The 18,327-nt window shown below is 46.6% G+C and overlaps 1 protein-coding gene across 2 annotated transcripts in view; it reads right to left on the bottom strand.

Annotated features, from left to right (window-relative positions):
- Ano6 (anoctamin 6) overlaps positions 1-17,270 on the bottom strand; it is a 186,218-nt gene extending 168,948 nt beyond the window's left edge. For both annotated transcript variants that reach the window (XM_021183694.2, XM_021183693.1), the window contains exon 1: positions 17,057-17,270. In XM_021183694.2, the coding sequence (XP_021039353.1) occupies positions 17,057-17,129 (73 nt within the window). In that variant the 5' untranslated portion in view covers positions 17,130-17,270. The remainder of the gene's footprint in view (positions 1-17,056) is intronic.
- Between the last annotated feature and the right edge of the window lie 1,057 nt (positions 17,271-18,327).

Genomic DNA, 18,327 nt, shown 5'->3' with positions numbered 1-18,327 from the left:
GTTCTACTGCTGGTGTGTAGGAATACTGACTGACACCTGCCCACAAAGGTGGTCTCGAGAACCTTCTACGATCCCACAAGAGCTACTTGCTGGGCATCTGAGGACAGAAGCTACCAGAATGCTTTTTTTTTTTCTTCATTTATCAGTTCTTTGAGAATTTCATAGCGTGTGTTTTGATCATACCCACCCACACTCTCTTCAGATCCACACCCCCTTTCTTACCCAGCCAACATTATACCCTCCATTTTTTGTTAACATATGGAGCACAGTTTGTGTTGCCCGCATACTCTTAGATATGTGACCTTCACCACGAGAGAGTAGACAAACCATCAGGGGCCACACCCTTCCTTAAAAATACAATGAGTCTTCATCTACCAGAACTATCAATTTGCTGATACCTGATGTCCACATACACCTCTGCCCTGCACGCTGGTATTTTATCTGGCCTTATAGTGTGTACAGGTTGTGCAGGCTACTTCCACTGTTGTAAATTTCATATGCACAATGGCCCTGCTGTGTCCAGAAAACACTGTTATATTGTAGCCATGCACCACCTCCAGCTCGTACACTCTTTCTGTCCCTTCTTCCAGAATGACTCCTGACCCTTGGGAGGAGGGGTGTGTGTGTGATAAAGATGTCCTATAAAGCCGAGCACCCCACAGTGTCCTATTACCTGCACCCTGAGCTTATGGGTCTGTCAATCAACATCTTTGGGGGGCGGGGGGAAGGTGTTTGGAGAAGCCATCAGGTACAATACTGTATTTTGCAAAGTTCCAGCAACAGGTTCTAGCCTAGGGCTGTGACTGTCAAGGGACAGGTGCAAGGCCTCTCTCAATATTGGCACCAGGTAAGGGTATGGACATGGTCATTCTTGCCACAGAGGTTTAGCAGCTAGGAACGCACTAGAGCAGAGCCACTACAGTGGGGAGTAGCTCCAGAAACCTGGGCAGCAGAGGGCCAGCCCGGCTTCTGAAACCGCACTCTGACAGACAAGCCACGCTCTTCCATGTCCAGGCCATGTGTTTTGAGCTTCCTGTGCCCAAAGTCATTGAAACAGGAAGTCAAAACTCAGGGAGAGAAGGGGAAGGAACAAAGGGAGGGGGGAGGGGGAAGGGCCTTCTGCACTTCTCTTATGCTCACCCAACACAGCAACTCAAGGGAACTCATTGGAAAGGTCTAAGGCAACAGCATTGGAATTCAGGTTCTAAAGGCAGAAGCTCTGGTTAAGAATTCCACAATACTAAGCAGTCAAACCTTAACACCTCACAATTAACTCACTTATCCTAGAGAATGGGCAATGGGGGCCCCTTCAGCATCTAAGGCAATTATGGCTGTGTTCATCAGAGACTCAAAAAGACCTAAAATATACTTCCCATGCAGCTTAGGGGATTCAAGATCCCTTTCCCTACCTATGTAGTCCAGAGGTCCTGGGTTAAAAACTTCTTCCTGGGGCTGGAGAGGTGGCTCAGCGGTTAAGAGCACTGACTGCTCTTCCAGAGGTCCTGAATTCAATTCCCAGCAACACATGGTGGCTCACAACCATCTGTAATGGGATCTGATGCCCTCTTCTGGTGTGTCTGAAGACAGCTACAGTGTACTCATATAAATAAAAATAAACAAATCTTTAAAAAAACAAAAACAAAAACAAACTTCTTCCTGTGCTCATGCTTCAACAATGAAGAAAACAGAATCGAGACACAAAGCAACTTCTCTATCAGTCTTTCAAAAGTGCCCTTCACTATCCTAAGATTTCCACGCGTCTCCTCCAAGGCGGTTGGCAACTTTATGTGTACCTGTAATCCCAGCACTAGAGAGGCTGAGGCAAGAAGAGTTCCGGTTTAAGGCCAGCCTGGGCTACATAGTGATATTCTGTTTCCAACAAGGGGGAAAAAAATACCTCTGTTAAAACCCAAACCAGAGGAAACTGGTAGACATAGGAAAAACTAAACCCTTTACTACAGCCTACCACAGTGGGCCAATGCTACAAATGCAATCTCATTTAAAGTTTAGAATGCAAGGCCCCCAGGACTTCTAGAGACAAATCTATTTAGACTGCAAAAAGCTCCAAAGCAATCTAGAATAGTCATTACTCTATCCAGGTAATCTCTCATTACTGGGGACATAATAGCAAATGGATATTTTACACAGCAGAAGTCATGGGTGATGGTGTTGAACAACTATATGTAGATAGTAGATACCTAACTAGTACACAGTCAGCCTTTCTCTGCCTTCTAGATCTACATCTAGAGTTTCAACCAACTTCAGATTGAAAATGTAAAAAGCCCGCACCTACTGTGGGCTGAGCACACACTTCTTCCCACTTCCCCTAAGGAATACAGTGTTAGCACCAGAACAGCAAGGGCAGGTATTAACAGTCTTTACAGTGTATTTGGTCCCACAATATAGAATTTACTTATAGTATACTGTAGGTTATATGAAAACACCATACCACTTACATAAAGGGCCTGAACATCTAAGGACTTTTGATAGCTAGAAGATCTTAAAGCCAGTCCCCCACAGATACCAAGGGATGATATACAGGTTAAAAATCAATAGATATAAACATTATTCAAAAGAATATAAAAACTGTAACATATTTAAAAAAAAAAAACTCAGGAAGTAGGAAGGTTAGCTTTAACTGTCAACTTGACCCAACCTGGAATCATTGGCAAGGGTCTTGATGAAGGGCAGTCTACACACTGAGCTGGCCTCATGTCTGTGGGAGACTGTCTTAATTAATATGGGAAGACCCAGTCCACTGTGGGCAGCACCATTCTCTAGGCAGTTCACATGGTGGCATCATTCCCTAGGCAGTACCTATGGTAGTATTATTCCCTAGGTAAGAAGTCCTGAACTGTTTAAGAGCACAGAAATCAAGCTTAACACATACAAATGCATGAATTCATTTCTCTCTGCCCCTGACAGTGGATGTAATATAACCAGCTGTTTGAAGTGCCTAACTTAATTTCCCCACCACAATGGCCTATACCCTGGAACTATAGGAGACATTAAGTCCTTTCCCTGAACTGATTTTATCAGAGCATCAGAAACAAATCCAGGGCAGGACTCTTCCATGTCCATTTAGAACTTCATATGTAAGAATTCATAAAACTCTTTATTAGTAAAGCAAACGACAGGTCACACATAGGCTATCGCTAACACAAGTCTGACAGTGAACCCTAAAGTTTACTTATTCACAGAATTAATTTTTTAAATTAAAAATTGACCCAGTACCCCATACACACATCCACACATAAAACCAACCAGGTGTGTGTCTCAGCTCTATCCAACAGTCAGGGTACGTACGCTGCCTGTGCACTTAACCACAAATGCCTAATTTCCCTCTCCTAAACCAAGGAAGACCATTCTGCCCTTCACAGAAACTTCCCTTCATCTATCTGAACTCAGAATTCAAGCAGGCCAGAGGAGAGACCCTGCAAGGAAGATTTGTGCCAGGGAGAAACTGAAAAACAGCAGGAGGGTGCAGGAGCAAAGCCACCTCGGAGAACACAGTCATCAAGACGTGAGAGACACCTGGACATGCCAGCTAAGGAATGACACCGATCTCCATGAGGCAAGGAAAAGGTTGAGAGTCATGCACGACTCATCAGATGCAAACAGTTTACTACAGAATGCTGGTTTTGACGAAAGGGCTTTTCACAGAGACTGAGGAAATGTCCACTTTTCATGATGTAAAATACAGAAGGGAGCTTTTCAACCACAGGTTCTGGGATTAAGGCATCCACACCAAGCCTGGACAGCGTGCCATTTTCACTATGTCAGCATCATGAAGCTCAAGGTCACGAGGCCCCTGGGAGCTGCTTCTCAAAGGATCTGTCAGCTGCCAGATCCACATGTCTGCCTACCACCAGGAGGGATATGATTTCCCCATATCCTAGAAAGCACTGGGTCTTTTTCAGGTGGCGGGCTGAAGCTCAGCCTCTCATACCATACCCCTTTCACCATCTTATATCCAACAGTCCTAACATGACCGAAGAAGGTCAGCGAAAATAAAATACCATTCAGACGCAAGATTTCAGGTACCACCAATGTGGCAGTTAAAGAGGGGACCTGGGACACATCAGAAATGATTAAATCCACTAAGGGACATCAAGCCAGGCAGGCATCCCCCCCAACCCCCCCCCCCAGGTCTACCTCAAGCAGGAGGCAGGTAGCACCACATTGGACAAGGCTTCTAAAGACACAAACCAGAGCCAGATTGAACCAGAGGCCCTAAGGCGAGGAAAAACATTTCCAAGCAAGGAATATGGACACATGGGGGAATTTAGTGGTAGGCAGGCAATGGCATCAAAGCTCAAGGCCATTGCTAGGGTATTGCTAGGCTCCTGGGGAATGCTGAGTCCTTCAAGGCTTCTCACAGACAGAATTAGTTCCTCAGACTGGGGTGTGGCCCTGCTAAGAATTGGGACTCACAAGCTAGCTCTAGGGGGAGTGTGGATGGGGGCCGTAATTTGATTCAGGCAGTTCCTAGGCCTCCATAACTCAGGCAGTGAATGACTAATCAGCCTTAAGAAATCATGAGTCATGCGGCAGGGAAAGCAAGGCCAGCGCCAAGTAACTTCTCTGAGAACTGGGAACCCACGGGCTTGGACAAACACTGTGGAATCTTATATCCTGCCTCCTCCCTTAGTGCAGGTCAGTTTTAGTTTTGGGTTCTTAGAGCTCTTTAGTTACCAGATGAAGGCTAAGAATATCTGTCCGAAACATGCCTTAGTCAAAATGCCAGCAAGTGCTAACCTTTTGGGAAAATTAATTATTATACTTGACATTCTTGTGCGGAAGGAACAAACCCGCTCGCATTTCTCTACGGAGTGCTGTCGCACCCAGCAGCCTGGGCACTCAGGGACAGCGTATGAAGTGTCTCTGAGTTTGGATTCAGACAGCAAAGCAATTAAAATGAGGACAGTTTGCCTGTACCCGCCTCCCCAACTTAAAGTCAGTTAACTTCCTAGTATAAGCAAAAGCATTGTGTGAGCGGTGGATACAACCACAAAAATAACTAAGAGAAAAATAACAAAGTGAGAAAGAGAAAAAAAGAAAAAAAAAGAAAGGAAGAAATCTGACTTTAAATAGAATGAAAAGGTAGCGTTAGGTAGCATGTTAAGATTTAACCAAAAAAGGTCTATTCCAGCTATTCTTGTAGTTCAAATATACTAGACTAATGGGTATAGATAACCATACATAGATTAATCTCCAAAAATATACCATGTGACATGAAAAGGGGCAAGCATAAAAGATTATTATACTCTACTTGGTTCTATTTGGGTCAAATCCAACAGCTGGCATCCTCAGTTTATAGAAGAGGTCTTTAAACTGTTCCCCTGGACTGAGAAAAGAAATGAGGGGTGCGGGGGTGAGGGTGGGGGTGGAGGGGCGTGGTCTCCACCTGAGTGTGGGTGGCAGTCAGACCCAGGATCTGCCACGCTTCACAGTTTACATCGCACATCACTATATATGAAGTGAACTTTAAAAATCTAATCAAGAGCATCCCTGGAGTGTCTCCTATCAGACAAAAGCATGGCAGAAGACAGCATCAGTCTCTCACACTCCCTCGAGTTCACCCATCAAGAAGACTCCCGTTTGGCCAGGAACCACAAATAAGGTGAGTTGCCATTCTAGGATGTACAACCTAATACAGGATCTCAAGCGAGAGGACTCTTGTTTATAACAGCCAGTGAGAACAAAGTTTGTTCTCATGCCCTCCTGCCCCACGACCTGAGAACAAAACAAGCCTTAACTTTCGCCCTTCCATATAATTCTAGGTGCTCTGACAGGGAAGAGAGATTCTCCAGCAAGGGTTTCAGGAGGAGAAGCTGGAGCCAAGCCTCAGTCACCTGTGGGGCTTTCCTACTCCACCAGACTTCTGATTCATGCCCTCAGGGGCTGGGTTGTGACTCCCAGCAAAGTCAGTCCCGCCTCTTCCCCACAGAAGTGATTCATAGCCCCCAGGAGAGCAGCCAGAGAAGAGAATGCAGTGCTGGTTGAGAATCCAAAAGACTCATTCTCCTCTAGGTCCCCAAGCCCTTGACGTCAAGAGAGGCACAGACTGTGAGCAGGGAATGGCAGTACCCACTGTCTCCCCTCTTCCTTGGGCAACACAGAAAAACTAACAACTGATGACTTCAAAGGTCTTAGCATCCCTTTCAAACCTACGGAAGGGAGAGTATCGTGCTAAGTTGAACTATAAAGCCATTATGAAGGGACCTGAAGATGCAACCGTGTTTTATTGCCTCTAACCCAGTGTAGCTATTGCAGCCAACAAACACACCAAGGAATAGTGGGGCTTAGGACTATGAACCACCTCTGCAAGGTGCATGAAAGACCACGGATATCATCATAAACAAAGCCTGCGCCCGACTAGTTCCCCAGGGCAACTGGACCTGGAAACCTGAAAGCAAAGGCAGGGTTTCACATGTTCGCCAAATGTACACTTGAGCCTTCTTCACCCAGCCCTGCTTTTCAAAGCCATGCTCCCCTAAGATCAGGGTATTTTTAGAACTATGAAAAGAACAGCTGCAGGGCCAGCCATTCCCCAGTGAAAGCCCTCCCCCTGGAGAGTGGTGGGCACACCCAAGATTCTCTTCTCACTGTGCCATCCTGGTTTGTTCTCCTTGTACAGCCTTTAAATATAACTTGCTGCACCCACTTGATACGTCTGCTTCACCCTGCCAGGCAGCCCATGCGCTGAGGGTAGGGGCCATATGTCTTATCTACTGATCAATTCCCAGAGCGAAGACCATACCTAGCACACACAAGGCACTAAAGGGACTTTCAGTAAATGAGCATAATCTTGCGTGCATTTGGCTTTCACGGATCACATCTAGAATACAAACTGCACCAGAGGTGGGGCTGCTTCTACCTGCTTCTGTATCCTCAGACATCATGGGACACATGGCCTACGGGAGGTCTTCGATACAAAGCTACCAAACTAATACAGCAAGGAAGGTGAGACCACCCCAGTGTGCTAGCATAAATGGAATCTCTATGCATATGGATTTAAAACAAAGCCAAAAACATCAGGTTTGATTTGTAAGCCGGGCTCACTGCTGGCAATCCAGTCAAGAGTTCAAGGGAGCCTTCCTGGTCAAATAAATTAGTCAGCACTATCTACGATTGAACTCTTCAAAATAAGCCCACGAAGCTCGGGACGAGCCAGAAGCCACAGCTGAGGCCGCTGTAACGCCCAGGAAAACCATGATTACCCGATTGCTAAAAAGTCTTTGGTGTTTGCTTACCCTGAGCATGATGAAAGGCTTGTCTGCAAGTGTTCGCATCTCCTCTATGATTTGTAGGCTATAATGAGCCTGTTATAGATGCCAGTACCCAGTGGTCACTAAACACTATTTACATTTAAATGAAGGCAGGAAACGTGAGCGGCCCTCGTGGCAGAGGCTGGACTCCAGGCACTGTGACTGAAGGACGGAATTAGGCTTACACTAGGGGTCACGTCTATTAAAGGCAGAAATGTCAATCAAATAACCTTAAACTCAACTCCCGTCTTCCTTCCACCCCAAGAAATGCAATGCGTTAGCTGTCCTCCGGCTGGTGCTCCTGCCGCCCAGCTCCAACAACTGGACACAGTGAGTGGTCCCCAAGCTTCTCAGAACACAAAATGAGAAAGCATTGTCTCCTGCGCCTAGCCTGCAAATGACACAGAGATTTCCCTTCTGTTATCATTAGATCCAGAAGATTTAAGCTACAAGGGCAACAACACAAAGCAAACGCAACAAACCTTGCACTTTATCTACTTGTGTCTATTTGTATCTATTTTTGTCTTTTAACTCTCAGACTTTTAAATGCTACCCAATGAACAGGAAATTTTAAGTCTCATGGGCAATTAAACACTTTGGACTTTTTCCTTTTAAATTCCCCTACTATAGCCCGAATCCCAGCACTGGGGAGGCAGAGGCAGGCGGATTTCTGAGTTCGAGGCCAGCCTGGTCTACAAAGTGAGTTCCAGGACAGCCAGGGCTACACAGAGAAACCCTGTCTCGAGAAAAAAAAAAAAAATCCCCTACTATTATAAAAAGTAGACCGATAGGATTCACCCCAACCTGATACAACTGTGGCAGCAGCTCCCTCTGTGTCTCTGTGTGTCTGTGACGCGCTCATCCTCAAGGGTCAGAGAAGTGTCTTGGTGTGGTGGGCAACAGGCAGTGAGGAGTCATCCAAATGCCGAGAAGAAGTGGCCTTAGCCTCAGATGGAATCTGTAAATTAGTGAGTGCTCCCACCCCTGGCCCAGGGAGCATCAAGGAAGAAGGGATGGAGAGAATGTAGCCTGGAGGTAGGGAAGTGAGGATTGTTGTAAATGACGCAGCCATTACAGGCATGAATGCACGGGTATGGTTACCTGTTACAGGCATGAACACACGGATTGGTTACCTATATAAGACCTGTTAAGGATCAAGGCAGCCAAAAGTCTAGCAAGGATGAGGAGGGGCTCACAAGGCCCAAGCTAAAAGAGGGAAGGCTCCTTTTTCCTTGAGGATATGGTGACTGACAGGTTGCCTAAGCTCCAGTTATGGCCCAATCTCCATATCTATTCAGTCAGCACTAATTGGCCTCAGTGGCTAATTAATGAAGGCTAGGAAGAACCATATGGAAAAGGAACATGAGTTGAAGGGACATGTTGGGTGGCTTTAGGGGAAGTTGGAGAGATAAGCATGAGGTATGATCAAGATATGTTCGGTGTGTATGTATGGTCTTATTTCTTACACATCTTTAGAATAAAGGGCTACCAGTGTGCATCAGAGCTAGCCGAAGCATGGCAGGATGTCAGTCCACATCTTTGGCCCAATAAGAGTGAAGTTATCACTAAACCGATGGCAGAAATAATCTTTGAACACAGAGAAGAGCCACCCTTTCCTCTTCATCTGCAGAGGAAGTCCTGGCATGACCGCTTAGGTTTCACCCTCAGACCCAGATCTCTGGCTAACCAGGTCTGTACCTCCCAGGATTCAAAATGGAGGAGGAATCCCCCAGCCCATGGCCTGGTCCCTTCTCCTTTCCAGATCCATAGATTCCCAAAGCAACCCTAGAGCCCTGAAGTCTGCTCAAAGAAGAAATGTAGCAGGGAGGGCCAAGAGCCAGATACCCTTGAATTCTACAAGACCTTAAAGAGACAGAAAAACTGGAATGGGGGTGCTCGCTACATACACGCTAGTGGAGAACTTCAAGGCTGAATGAGTGGAACATTTAAGAGCATGTTACACATCAGGATGTCCATTCTGCCTCTCAGGGGATTCCTGACAGGCTGACCTCTGGAGAATGGTGAACACGATTCTGTACTTCCAGCATTAACCGTGGGGTCATGCAGAGCTCTGTTCAGGAAGAATCTGACCAGTTATCACTCTCTGTTCCTTGTCTTGTCCCGTTTCAAGAGCTAACTTATAAGAAAAGCCCGTCATTGTCTTAGTTAGCGTTTTACTGCTGTGAAGAGGCACCATGAGGCCACAATTACTTTTATTAAAGAAACCATTGAATTGGGGCTGGCTTACAGGTTCAGAGGTTTAATCCATTATCATCATGGCAGGAAGCATGGCAGTGTGCAGGCAGATGTGGTGCTGGAGAAGGAGCTGAGAGTTCTACATCTGGATTCAAGGCATCAAGAAGAGAGAATGAGCCACTGGGCCTGGCTTAAGCTTCTGAAATCCCAAAGCCTAGCCCAAGTAACATACTTTCTCCAACAGGGACATATCTACCTCAACAAGGCCACATCTCCTAATAGTGCCACTCCCTATGGGCCTTCAGAGGCCATTTTCATTCAAACCACCACAGTCACCTATGTGAATCTCTCCTTCTTCACTTGCTATGAAAGGTAGACACAAACTTTTGCAAACATGGTCTGGCAGCCACCAGAGCAAGGTATGTGCCACAGAGGCCACTGATGGGGCTGTAATCTCATTTCATCAGCCATGTATTAAGGTCCCTACTACGCATTAACTTCTACAGCCTTTAGCTAAGTTCCCCTAGGAAGAATTACTGATAAAATATGCTTCTCGAGGTCTAGAAAACACGATTAACCCTAACTGTGAGAATATAGGGAAAACCCAATTACCTCTGCAGAAACTGTTGCCTATTGTTCCTTAACTCTCACCTTTAAATACACAGGACTGAAGAACAGCCACTGCGGGACTGCCCCCAGCCAGGAAATCACTAAGCTCCTGGGTGCACAAGATAGAACAGAAACAAGCAGCTGTGGGCCAGAGAAAACCCTCCAGTGGTAACAGAGGTTAAGAGCAGTTCCCCTGACTGCAATGGAGTCAAGACAAGAGACTGCATGGGGCCTTAGTGAGAAGTGCGGAATCTGATACACAGTTTCTGGGGAATGGATGAGGAAGAGAGAGGATGAATGGCACGGACTACTGAAGAGGGGGAAGGTAGGGGTGTGTGTGTGTGTGTGTGTGTGTGTGTGTGTGTGTAAGACTTCTTCCAGGTCTAAAAACATCCTCCCACACCCTCTTAGCAACCCCACGGGGCTGAAGAGACAGCTGAGACGCTGGCCTCAGGTGAAGCATTCAGCTCTGTGTGAATACCACAGGTGCTTCCCAGCTGACACAAACTCAGCTGTCACTCATGTCAGTCTCCCTCCCTCCCACTCAGCAAAGGGCAGCAAGTATCTGTAAGGACGACTTCCTTTTCCTCCACAGAAGTTCTTCGGGAATCGCCTTTGCCCCAAAGAGAGCAGGAAGCCCTTAAAAATCTACTTCCGCTTCTTCTTGAGCAGCATCCAAAGCCACGGAACATCTACCATTTCTTTACACATTACTGAGCAATCCTGGCTTTTCTTTCTTTCTTTCTTTCTTTCCTTTTCTTCAGAAACAGAGTATTGTGTTTTACACAACTGGAACACTCCGAATCTGTTTCATAAGCAACAGAAAGAAATATGATGATTCAAATGAAGGCAACCACATTTAATCAGTATGGAAAAGAGCGTAAAACCTTCAAACAATACAGTACTAATTGTTTTTTTTTTAAATAAAACTGGTTGTTTTTCTTTCGAATATTTTTCCCTCGAAAATCAGCACAAGTCAGAAAAAAAAAAAGAACGTTTAAGATCGCATCTGTGTGACAGTGCCACAAGAAGAACTCAGCCATCGCTGAGAGTGTGCAAGGTTATCTAGCTGCAATGTTTGGAGAGACCATAACAGTTTCAATTATGGAAACAGAGTCTTGGATTCTACAAAACAAACTCTATAAATAAGCCTTTAATTTGCCTATTTGAGCTTTGTGAAAGAACATCTATTTATGACTTTGACCCAGTAGTAAAGTTGTCCAAGTTAAAAGAAATATTACAGAGAAGAGAACGTTAAAAGATCAGTACCCTCTCTTTTCCAATCTTGAATTAGTTGTATTTTTAAAAGATGCAACAAATTGTAGAGTTCCAGTGTCCTAGAATAAAAGCATTAAATATAAAAGCAACATCTGGACTCCCCAAAAGACTATATTTTCTAGCTGGGCAGTGGTGGTGCACACCTTTAATCCCAGCACTTGGGAGGCAGAGGCAGGCAGATTTCTGAGTTTGAGGCCAGCCTGGTCTACAGAGTGAGTTCTAGGACAGCCAGGGCTACACAGAGAAACCCTGTCTCAAAAAAACAAACAAACAAGCCAAAAAAAAAAAAAAAAAAAAAAAAAAAAAAAAAAAAAAAAAAAAAGACTGTATTTTCTTTTATTTGTGTTTTTGGCTGTTAAATAACTTCCTGCAATAAGATCTGTCAACTGGTATTCAGAAATTCAGCTGGGGCACCCATAAATACAGAGGCAGGGAGAGCAGTCATTAACCCTTCAACTTGTCTCTCTCTGTGCACGTTCTCTTGGATGCCTTGGCTGAACGGTATCTTCATTGCTGCTTGGCCCACATCCAAAATCCACTGTTGCCATATTCTTGTGCTCTTCAAACTGGCTGATTCTTGGGATGGGTGCCAATTAATTTTAGCTGCAAAACTGAAGTGGCAAAGCCAAACAAAAGCAAAAAGGAGTCATAGAAATGACCTGGGCCGGGTGTGTGGGCTGCTCGGTGGTGGTGCCCTTGCCGGGCATGCAAGAGGCTGGGTTTCCCTAACAATGGCCATAAGAGCATATCGTGATTATGTGGCTGTATTAAATCCCCACATTCTCCATCTTAAAGTTTACTGATCAGTCCAGAAGCACACTGCCTTGGATGAAGGGAGTTAGAGGCGTCTCCTCTTTGTTCTAAAACTAGCCTCTTTTCCCACGGACCCAGGCCTGAATGTCCTGTCTAAACTGGATCAGGCAGCTTAAATCATATGACATGAAAACCTAAATCAGTCCTATAACAAATGCTTTCCTAAAACACCTACTATGTGAAAAAGCATCAGGATGAGGAACGGGCAGCATCTCACAGTGAGACCCAGCTTTTGGTCAAGAGGTATTGGTGATGCGAGACGAAGTGTTCGCTACAGGAAAACTTTTACTAAAAGACGCGCATTTCAGTAGAGTGCACTACAAACGCCACCAGCGGAGTTCAATGCCATCCTCTACCATGGGCACATAGCAGGCAATTCCTAATAATACCAGATTATCTCCCACAAACCTCAGAATTAAAGCCATGTCTCTAGTGGAGATGTCTCTGGGAGTGTTTGATCCAAATTTCTTGGCTTCTAAAGGGGGAAGGGGAACCAGCCGTACATGCTGGAGTGGCAGCCCCGCCCCACATGCTCTTTCAGAATAATTCTCTGAGGGCTCATTTGTCACATGCCGAACAGTGAGGTTGCCAAAGAGTTGAGAAAGGCTAGGGGACATTTTGGAAAGCTGCTGTTTGACTCAGAAGTTAGAATGTGGACGGCGAGTCATGACAGCATGTGGAACTGAGCAAGGCCAGGCTGAAAGAGAAAAGACTTTGATCACAGTTTGTTTGGTTTTTTAAATTCTCATTCTTTTGTTTAAAAAAAAATGCATGTACACACATACACACATGAATGTAACCTATAATACATAAGCTGGGAGTAGCAGTCCTGGGTTCATTTGGAGGTTAACCCATTGTGTCTTTAGGAACCATAGCCCCCATCATCTGCCTTCCCAGGCCTCCTGGATGGCTCTGCCGCCCACACCACTCTACAGTTAGCCTGGCAAGGTTCCAAGCTTTCTCCTCAGTACCACTTCCGTACCAGGATTTCTCTCGACACACCCTTGATTACAGCCTAGTAAATGATTACCGCAATAAGGTGTGCAATGAAGCAGAAGAACTAGGAGTGTGTATTCTTCAGATAACACAGGAGAGATTTCTACAAAGCTATAAAACCGTTAAGTCTTATGTCCAATTATCTCAGGAGTGAGTCATTCAGGTGTGGTGGCTCAGGCCTGTAATTGCTATGTTCAGGAGGCAGAGGCAGGACGATCGGGAGTTCCGAGCCAGCCTCAGCTACTTAAAGAGTCCAAAGAGACAGCCTGCCTATCAGAGACTGTGTCTCCAAAATGATAAAATAAAAATAAGTAAATAACACACACATACAGTAGCATAATAAATAATAACACACACAGAGATATATGTCGTGATAGAGAGATAATAAGAGTAAAGATCATGAAACTCAAGAGCAGAACAAATAAATGGTGGCTAAGTATATAGAGGATAGAAACAAGGGGCGTGAGAACGCACTGGGGTCCCTTAGAGAAGCAGTTACCAGCACTACCTACTTCCAACAGGCTTGGATGGAGGATGACTCACAGGGAAAAAGAGGAATTGAGGCTGAAAGCAATGGCCCGAGCCAAAGCAGCCAAGAAAAGTATGACTTCACAGACCCCACCCCACCCCACCCCACCCCACCCATCCTTCCTACCACTCAGCACAAGAGGTGGACTTACACTATGACAGCTAGAATGGGATGCTTGGAGATGCTCCTCCTCCTGTAAGCTCCGGGACACACCCCTTACACCTCGGGTCACTGCAGCCACTTCTAAACCCAACTCCTGGGAGGGTTTACAGTAAGTACCATCTCCCTCCTCCTCACTTCTAAGACATCTTTCTGGGGCTCCCAAGTTACAGACAGCTCAAGATCTTTAAAATGTCTGGAAGATTCTTCACAGGAGAGTCCCTCCATGTCCTTCCAGCCTGGCATCTCTGCTCTTCGTAGGCCAGGCTTTGCACAGCCTAACCACCACCTCTTCTGGAAGGTTCCCTTTCCTGCCGTCCTCCCATAGTTCTGCATACACTTCAATAAAGCCACCCTCTACAAGGGACTTTTCATGTTTTAAGAGACGCCCCATCCTGGGACAGGGGTGTGTGCCTTGCCCCATCTACCCCACAGCCTCCTGCACTTAGCCCAGAAGGGTTACTCCACCACTGTTCATGAGGTCCAACAGACCAGGGCTAGAGTGGGGGATGATTAAACATGAAATGGACCTCAGGAATAGTTTACATGGGTAGATAAGTCTTCCTGAGACTGCCACACCAAAAGAGGACAGAGAAATGGCTGGGCCATCATCTAACATGGCCTCGGTCCATTTCCCAGGCGACAGACAATCCGTCTGAGAAACCACAAAGTCAACTACCAGAAACAGACGGCAAACCGAGAGCTTTCAAATGCATCCATCTGAAGCCTGAGAGCTCCCAGGTCTAGGACCACTTTCCCTTAGCAGAGTTTGAGCCACAGATAATCCAAGAAAATAAAAGCCTTTTTAAACCTATCATGCAAACTATAGTTTTGTATAGTATTATACAAACTATAGAGGAGTGAGAGGCACTGAAGAAATATATTAACCAAGAGCATCTACATTCTGCCATGAAAGCTATTGCTGTTCTTTTTTTAAGATGGAGGGGGGTGGGGAGGGTAAGAGAGCCAAAGCAGAAATGAAGGTCAGAGGACAGGTGGAAGTATAATACTCTCTCCTCCATCATGTGGGCCAGGGGGATTGAATTCACGTCCTGGAGCTTGGTAGTGGGTGCCTTTACCCACTGAGTCATTTCACCTGTCCTATATCCCGTTTTAAATCAAGAGGAAGCGATGCTGAATCAACTGACTAACTGGAGGTGCAAAGTGTGGAGCCAAAAGCTGCCAAGGACAGACCACTCTCCGCATTTCCGAGACTTTCAGTTACAGCCATCTCCACCAGGGCACTTCTGCAACTGCTGCCCACACAGGACTTCTGTGGCTCCTTGGTAAAATTGAGCAAGTTTTTAAGAAAAGGAAAAAAAAAAAACAAAAACACACACAAAAAAAAAACTGTGCCCCATGGGTTCATTCATCACTGCACCTTTTGGGTTACTTCCGGAGGTCACGACTTAAGCAAACAAGGAAGACAACCATGGGAAAGATACCATTTTCAATTCTCCATGTGGGTTCATGCCACGCCAGGAGGCTACTCCCGCACCTAAAGCGGTACCTAAGTATTGAACAGCCACCAGGGTTAGTTCTCTAAGTACCGAGCAACAACCTGAAGTAACTGTTTATAAAGCCGGACAACCCAGTCTCCCAGAAGGCTCGGCTCCACACACGTGGGTGGAACACCTCCGTGATACATCTTCTACTTTAAAATGGTTTACTTTCGTTGTTTGAGATTTGCCTTAGATGACGTTGGGGTCTTGTGTCGAAGTAACTTTCCTGCTCTGAATTTTAAAGCTAAGCAAAATTTAACAGAAATTAACATGGATGCTGATTATGCTTTAAACAACTATACAACTACCCCTTTAGTGAGGAGTCCCGAAGAGAGATATTAATCAAGATTGGAGGCAGAGGTTTCAGTTACAATCTTCCATTTCACCAGCGCCTCCTCTCCCGCTGTTGGAAATTAGAATTGGTTCATAATAGCCTATCAACCTACTTCAGTGACCTTCAAGAAGGCTTATAATTCTGTAGTAACATAAACGTTCATAGGTTTGGTAAAACGTCTGAGACAAAAAATAACTATGATCCACATGAAATTCATAATTCAATAAAGGACAACCAAAAATTGCCGACCTGCTTAAACGTTGCCTGTCCAAAAAGGCTGTCTGCTATCTAAAGTATGAATCTAAATACTGGAGGCTACAGTAAGAAGAGGCAGAAGTAGTTAACTACGTCGGCTGTTTTACCTCATGGAACAAGCATGAATTACATGGGTCAGTAAAAGCAAAGCCAGCCTACTGGCAGGGTCTGAAGACAACCTATGATGCCTATCATGTAACAGAGGCTAGACCAAATTAGATTTTCTTTCTAAATTGAAATCTGAGGGCAGCAAGGGCTTACACTCAGAGCCTCTTGCTTATGTCAATTTCTATTCCGGCTGGATCCCACTTGAGTGCCTCACTATGACAGACAAGAATATTTCCCTAAGAAACTAATTGTGCTAATACGAGTGTAACTTTTTAACGCTGCTCCCGTGGGTGGTATTTTATGTAAACGGTCACTTAACTGTTCAGTCTCATGAGACAAGAGCATCCTACATCCTTTACCCAATCAGCCGCCAGGTGCAGAGCCTTAACTTGCTCAACTCTGGGAAATCAGAAACTTCTGCTTGACAGTGTGAGGCTCCAGGAAGGCTAACCTGGGCACACTTTTCTCCCCTCCTTAAAAAGGAATACTATTTGCTCTCTCCACAAAGAGGAGTGCCTGATAAACCGCTGTCACAATGAAAGGCCAAGGCTAAATCGCGGCGTGGAATTCCCAAGTTCGTCTAGACCTGGGAGTTACCAAATTCCTTTGATTGGTCTGTGAGCAAAACCCGAAAGGAAGGAAAAGCCACACCCAACTCCTAAATTTACTTTGTAAAGTGTTTGGAGGCCTTGAGAGGGAACATTTGACATCCAGGAGGCCGGATGGAAATGTGCCATGGTCCTCCGCCCGGCGTCGCCCCGCGTCTCTGCCCCGGGCCCGCGGCTCCAGCCCTTTTGTTTGTGTCTCTGCGGGCTGGTGCAGCGGCGCAGCCTGTGGCCTCGGAGAATCCGGCTCAGGTGTGTCGTGAACCCGGGAGCAGGGGCCCCCAAAACACCGCCCGAAGCGGACGCAGGAAAAAGACCCGAAGTTGCTTGAGAGGTTCGGCTTCCGCGCAGACGCGTCCGCCCCGGATCCCCCTTGCCCTGGCCCGGGTTCCGGCACTCACCAATGTCTCCATCCTCATCGTCGTCCTCCTCCAGCTCCATGTTCAGCAGGACCTTCCTAGTCATCATCTGCATGACTCCGGGAGACCGTCGCTCGGCTGCTCTCGGCTCCGCTCGGCTCCGCTCGGCTCGGGCCGCAAGCTCCGCTCTGCCCTCTCGGCACTGCCCCGCTGCGCTCCGCCCGCGCTCTGCTTCTGCAGGCGCTGCTCAGCCTGCGACTGAGCATGCCCAGAGGGACGCCGCCGCTCCCGCCCCAGATCAAACCGCCCCGGCTGCGAGGAGCCCGGGAGGAAGTCGGGCTGGGGGGGCTGGGGGGAGGGGAGTGGCAGAAGCTGGGCGAGCCGCGCCGCGCCGCGCCTGCGGGGAGCGCTGCAGCCGCAGAGGCAGGCTGGCTTCCAGGAGCTCACGAGGGTCTTTAAACTAATCTGCAGAATGGCGAGACGTTGCAAGGTGCCCGCTTAGTGTGGGGGAGGAAAACGACACACGTGCGCACGGAGAGCCAGCCCCTGTGCCCCGCCCGAAGGAGCACTCGCGGGGAGTGGTCGCGGGGTGCAGGGGATGAGGTTTTGCAAATCAGCCCTCCAAGCCCCGGAACTAGGCCGAACACAACACGCCATAGCTACGTGTAAACTCTTTAAGAAGACAATATGGGAAACTGTAGTACCAGGAAGGACAAAGAAACGAAAGGGGGAAATGACGGCAGAGAGTGAAGGAATGCCGCCCTGACAACCCCAGGACTGGGGCGCAGATGCGGCGGGAGTACCAAGTCCTTGGGTCTGCACAGCTGCTGTCAAGGACGCTGGTGAATGGTGGCTTCCCTGCAGTGCCCGGGTGTCGCTCACTCCCTGGAGAAGCACTTGCCTCCTGAGCCCGTTCCTAGTCAATGTTCAATGACAAGACACTACTACATCCACTGTGTGTTTTATTCTTTTATATTCTTACCTTTTCCTCTTTCGCCTCTCAGATGCTAGGAGTCCAGCCCAGCACCCCTGGTGTGCTAAGGGAGTACTCTACACTTATCTGTACTCCCAACCCTCATAGTTAATGTTCTCACTTGAAGGGACAAAAACATTGCGATCAATATTAACGTAGGAATTTAATCACGAATATGCACTAAAGGACAGTACAAATTAGAGAAAACGTCCAGGAGACGCTCTCCTTGCTCCTTAAGGTCTGGTTTTCACCAAAGAAGACGACTTGTAACATGAAAAGTAGGTGCAGAACTCTGGAGATCTTGAGAAGATGAGGAGACTCTCTGAGAGGGAGATAGAGG

The sequence above is a fragment of the Mus caroli genome, chromosome 15 (genome assembly GCF_900094665.2).
Source record: "Mus caroli chromosome 15, CAROLI_EIJ_v1.1, whole genome shotgun sequence".
NCBI lineage: Eukaryota > Metazoa > Chordata > Mammalia > Rodentia > Muridae > Mus > Mus caroli.
This window is presented reverse-complemented; position numbering and strand designations above follow the sequence as displayed.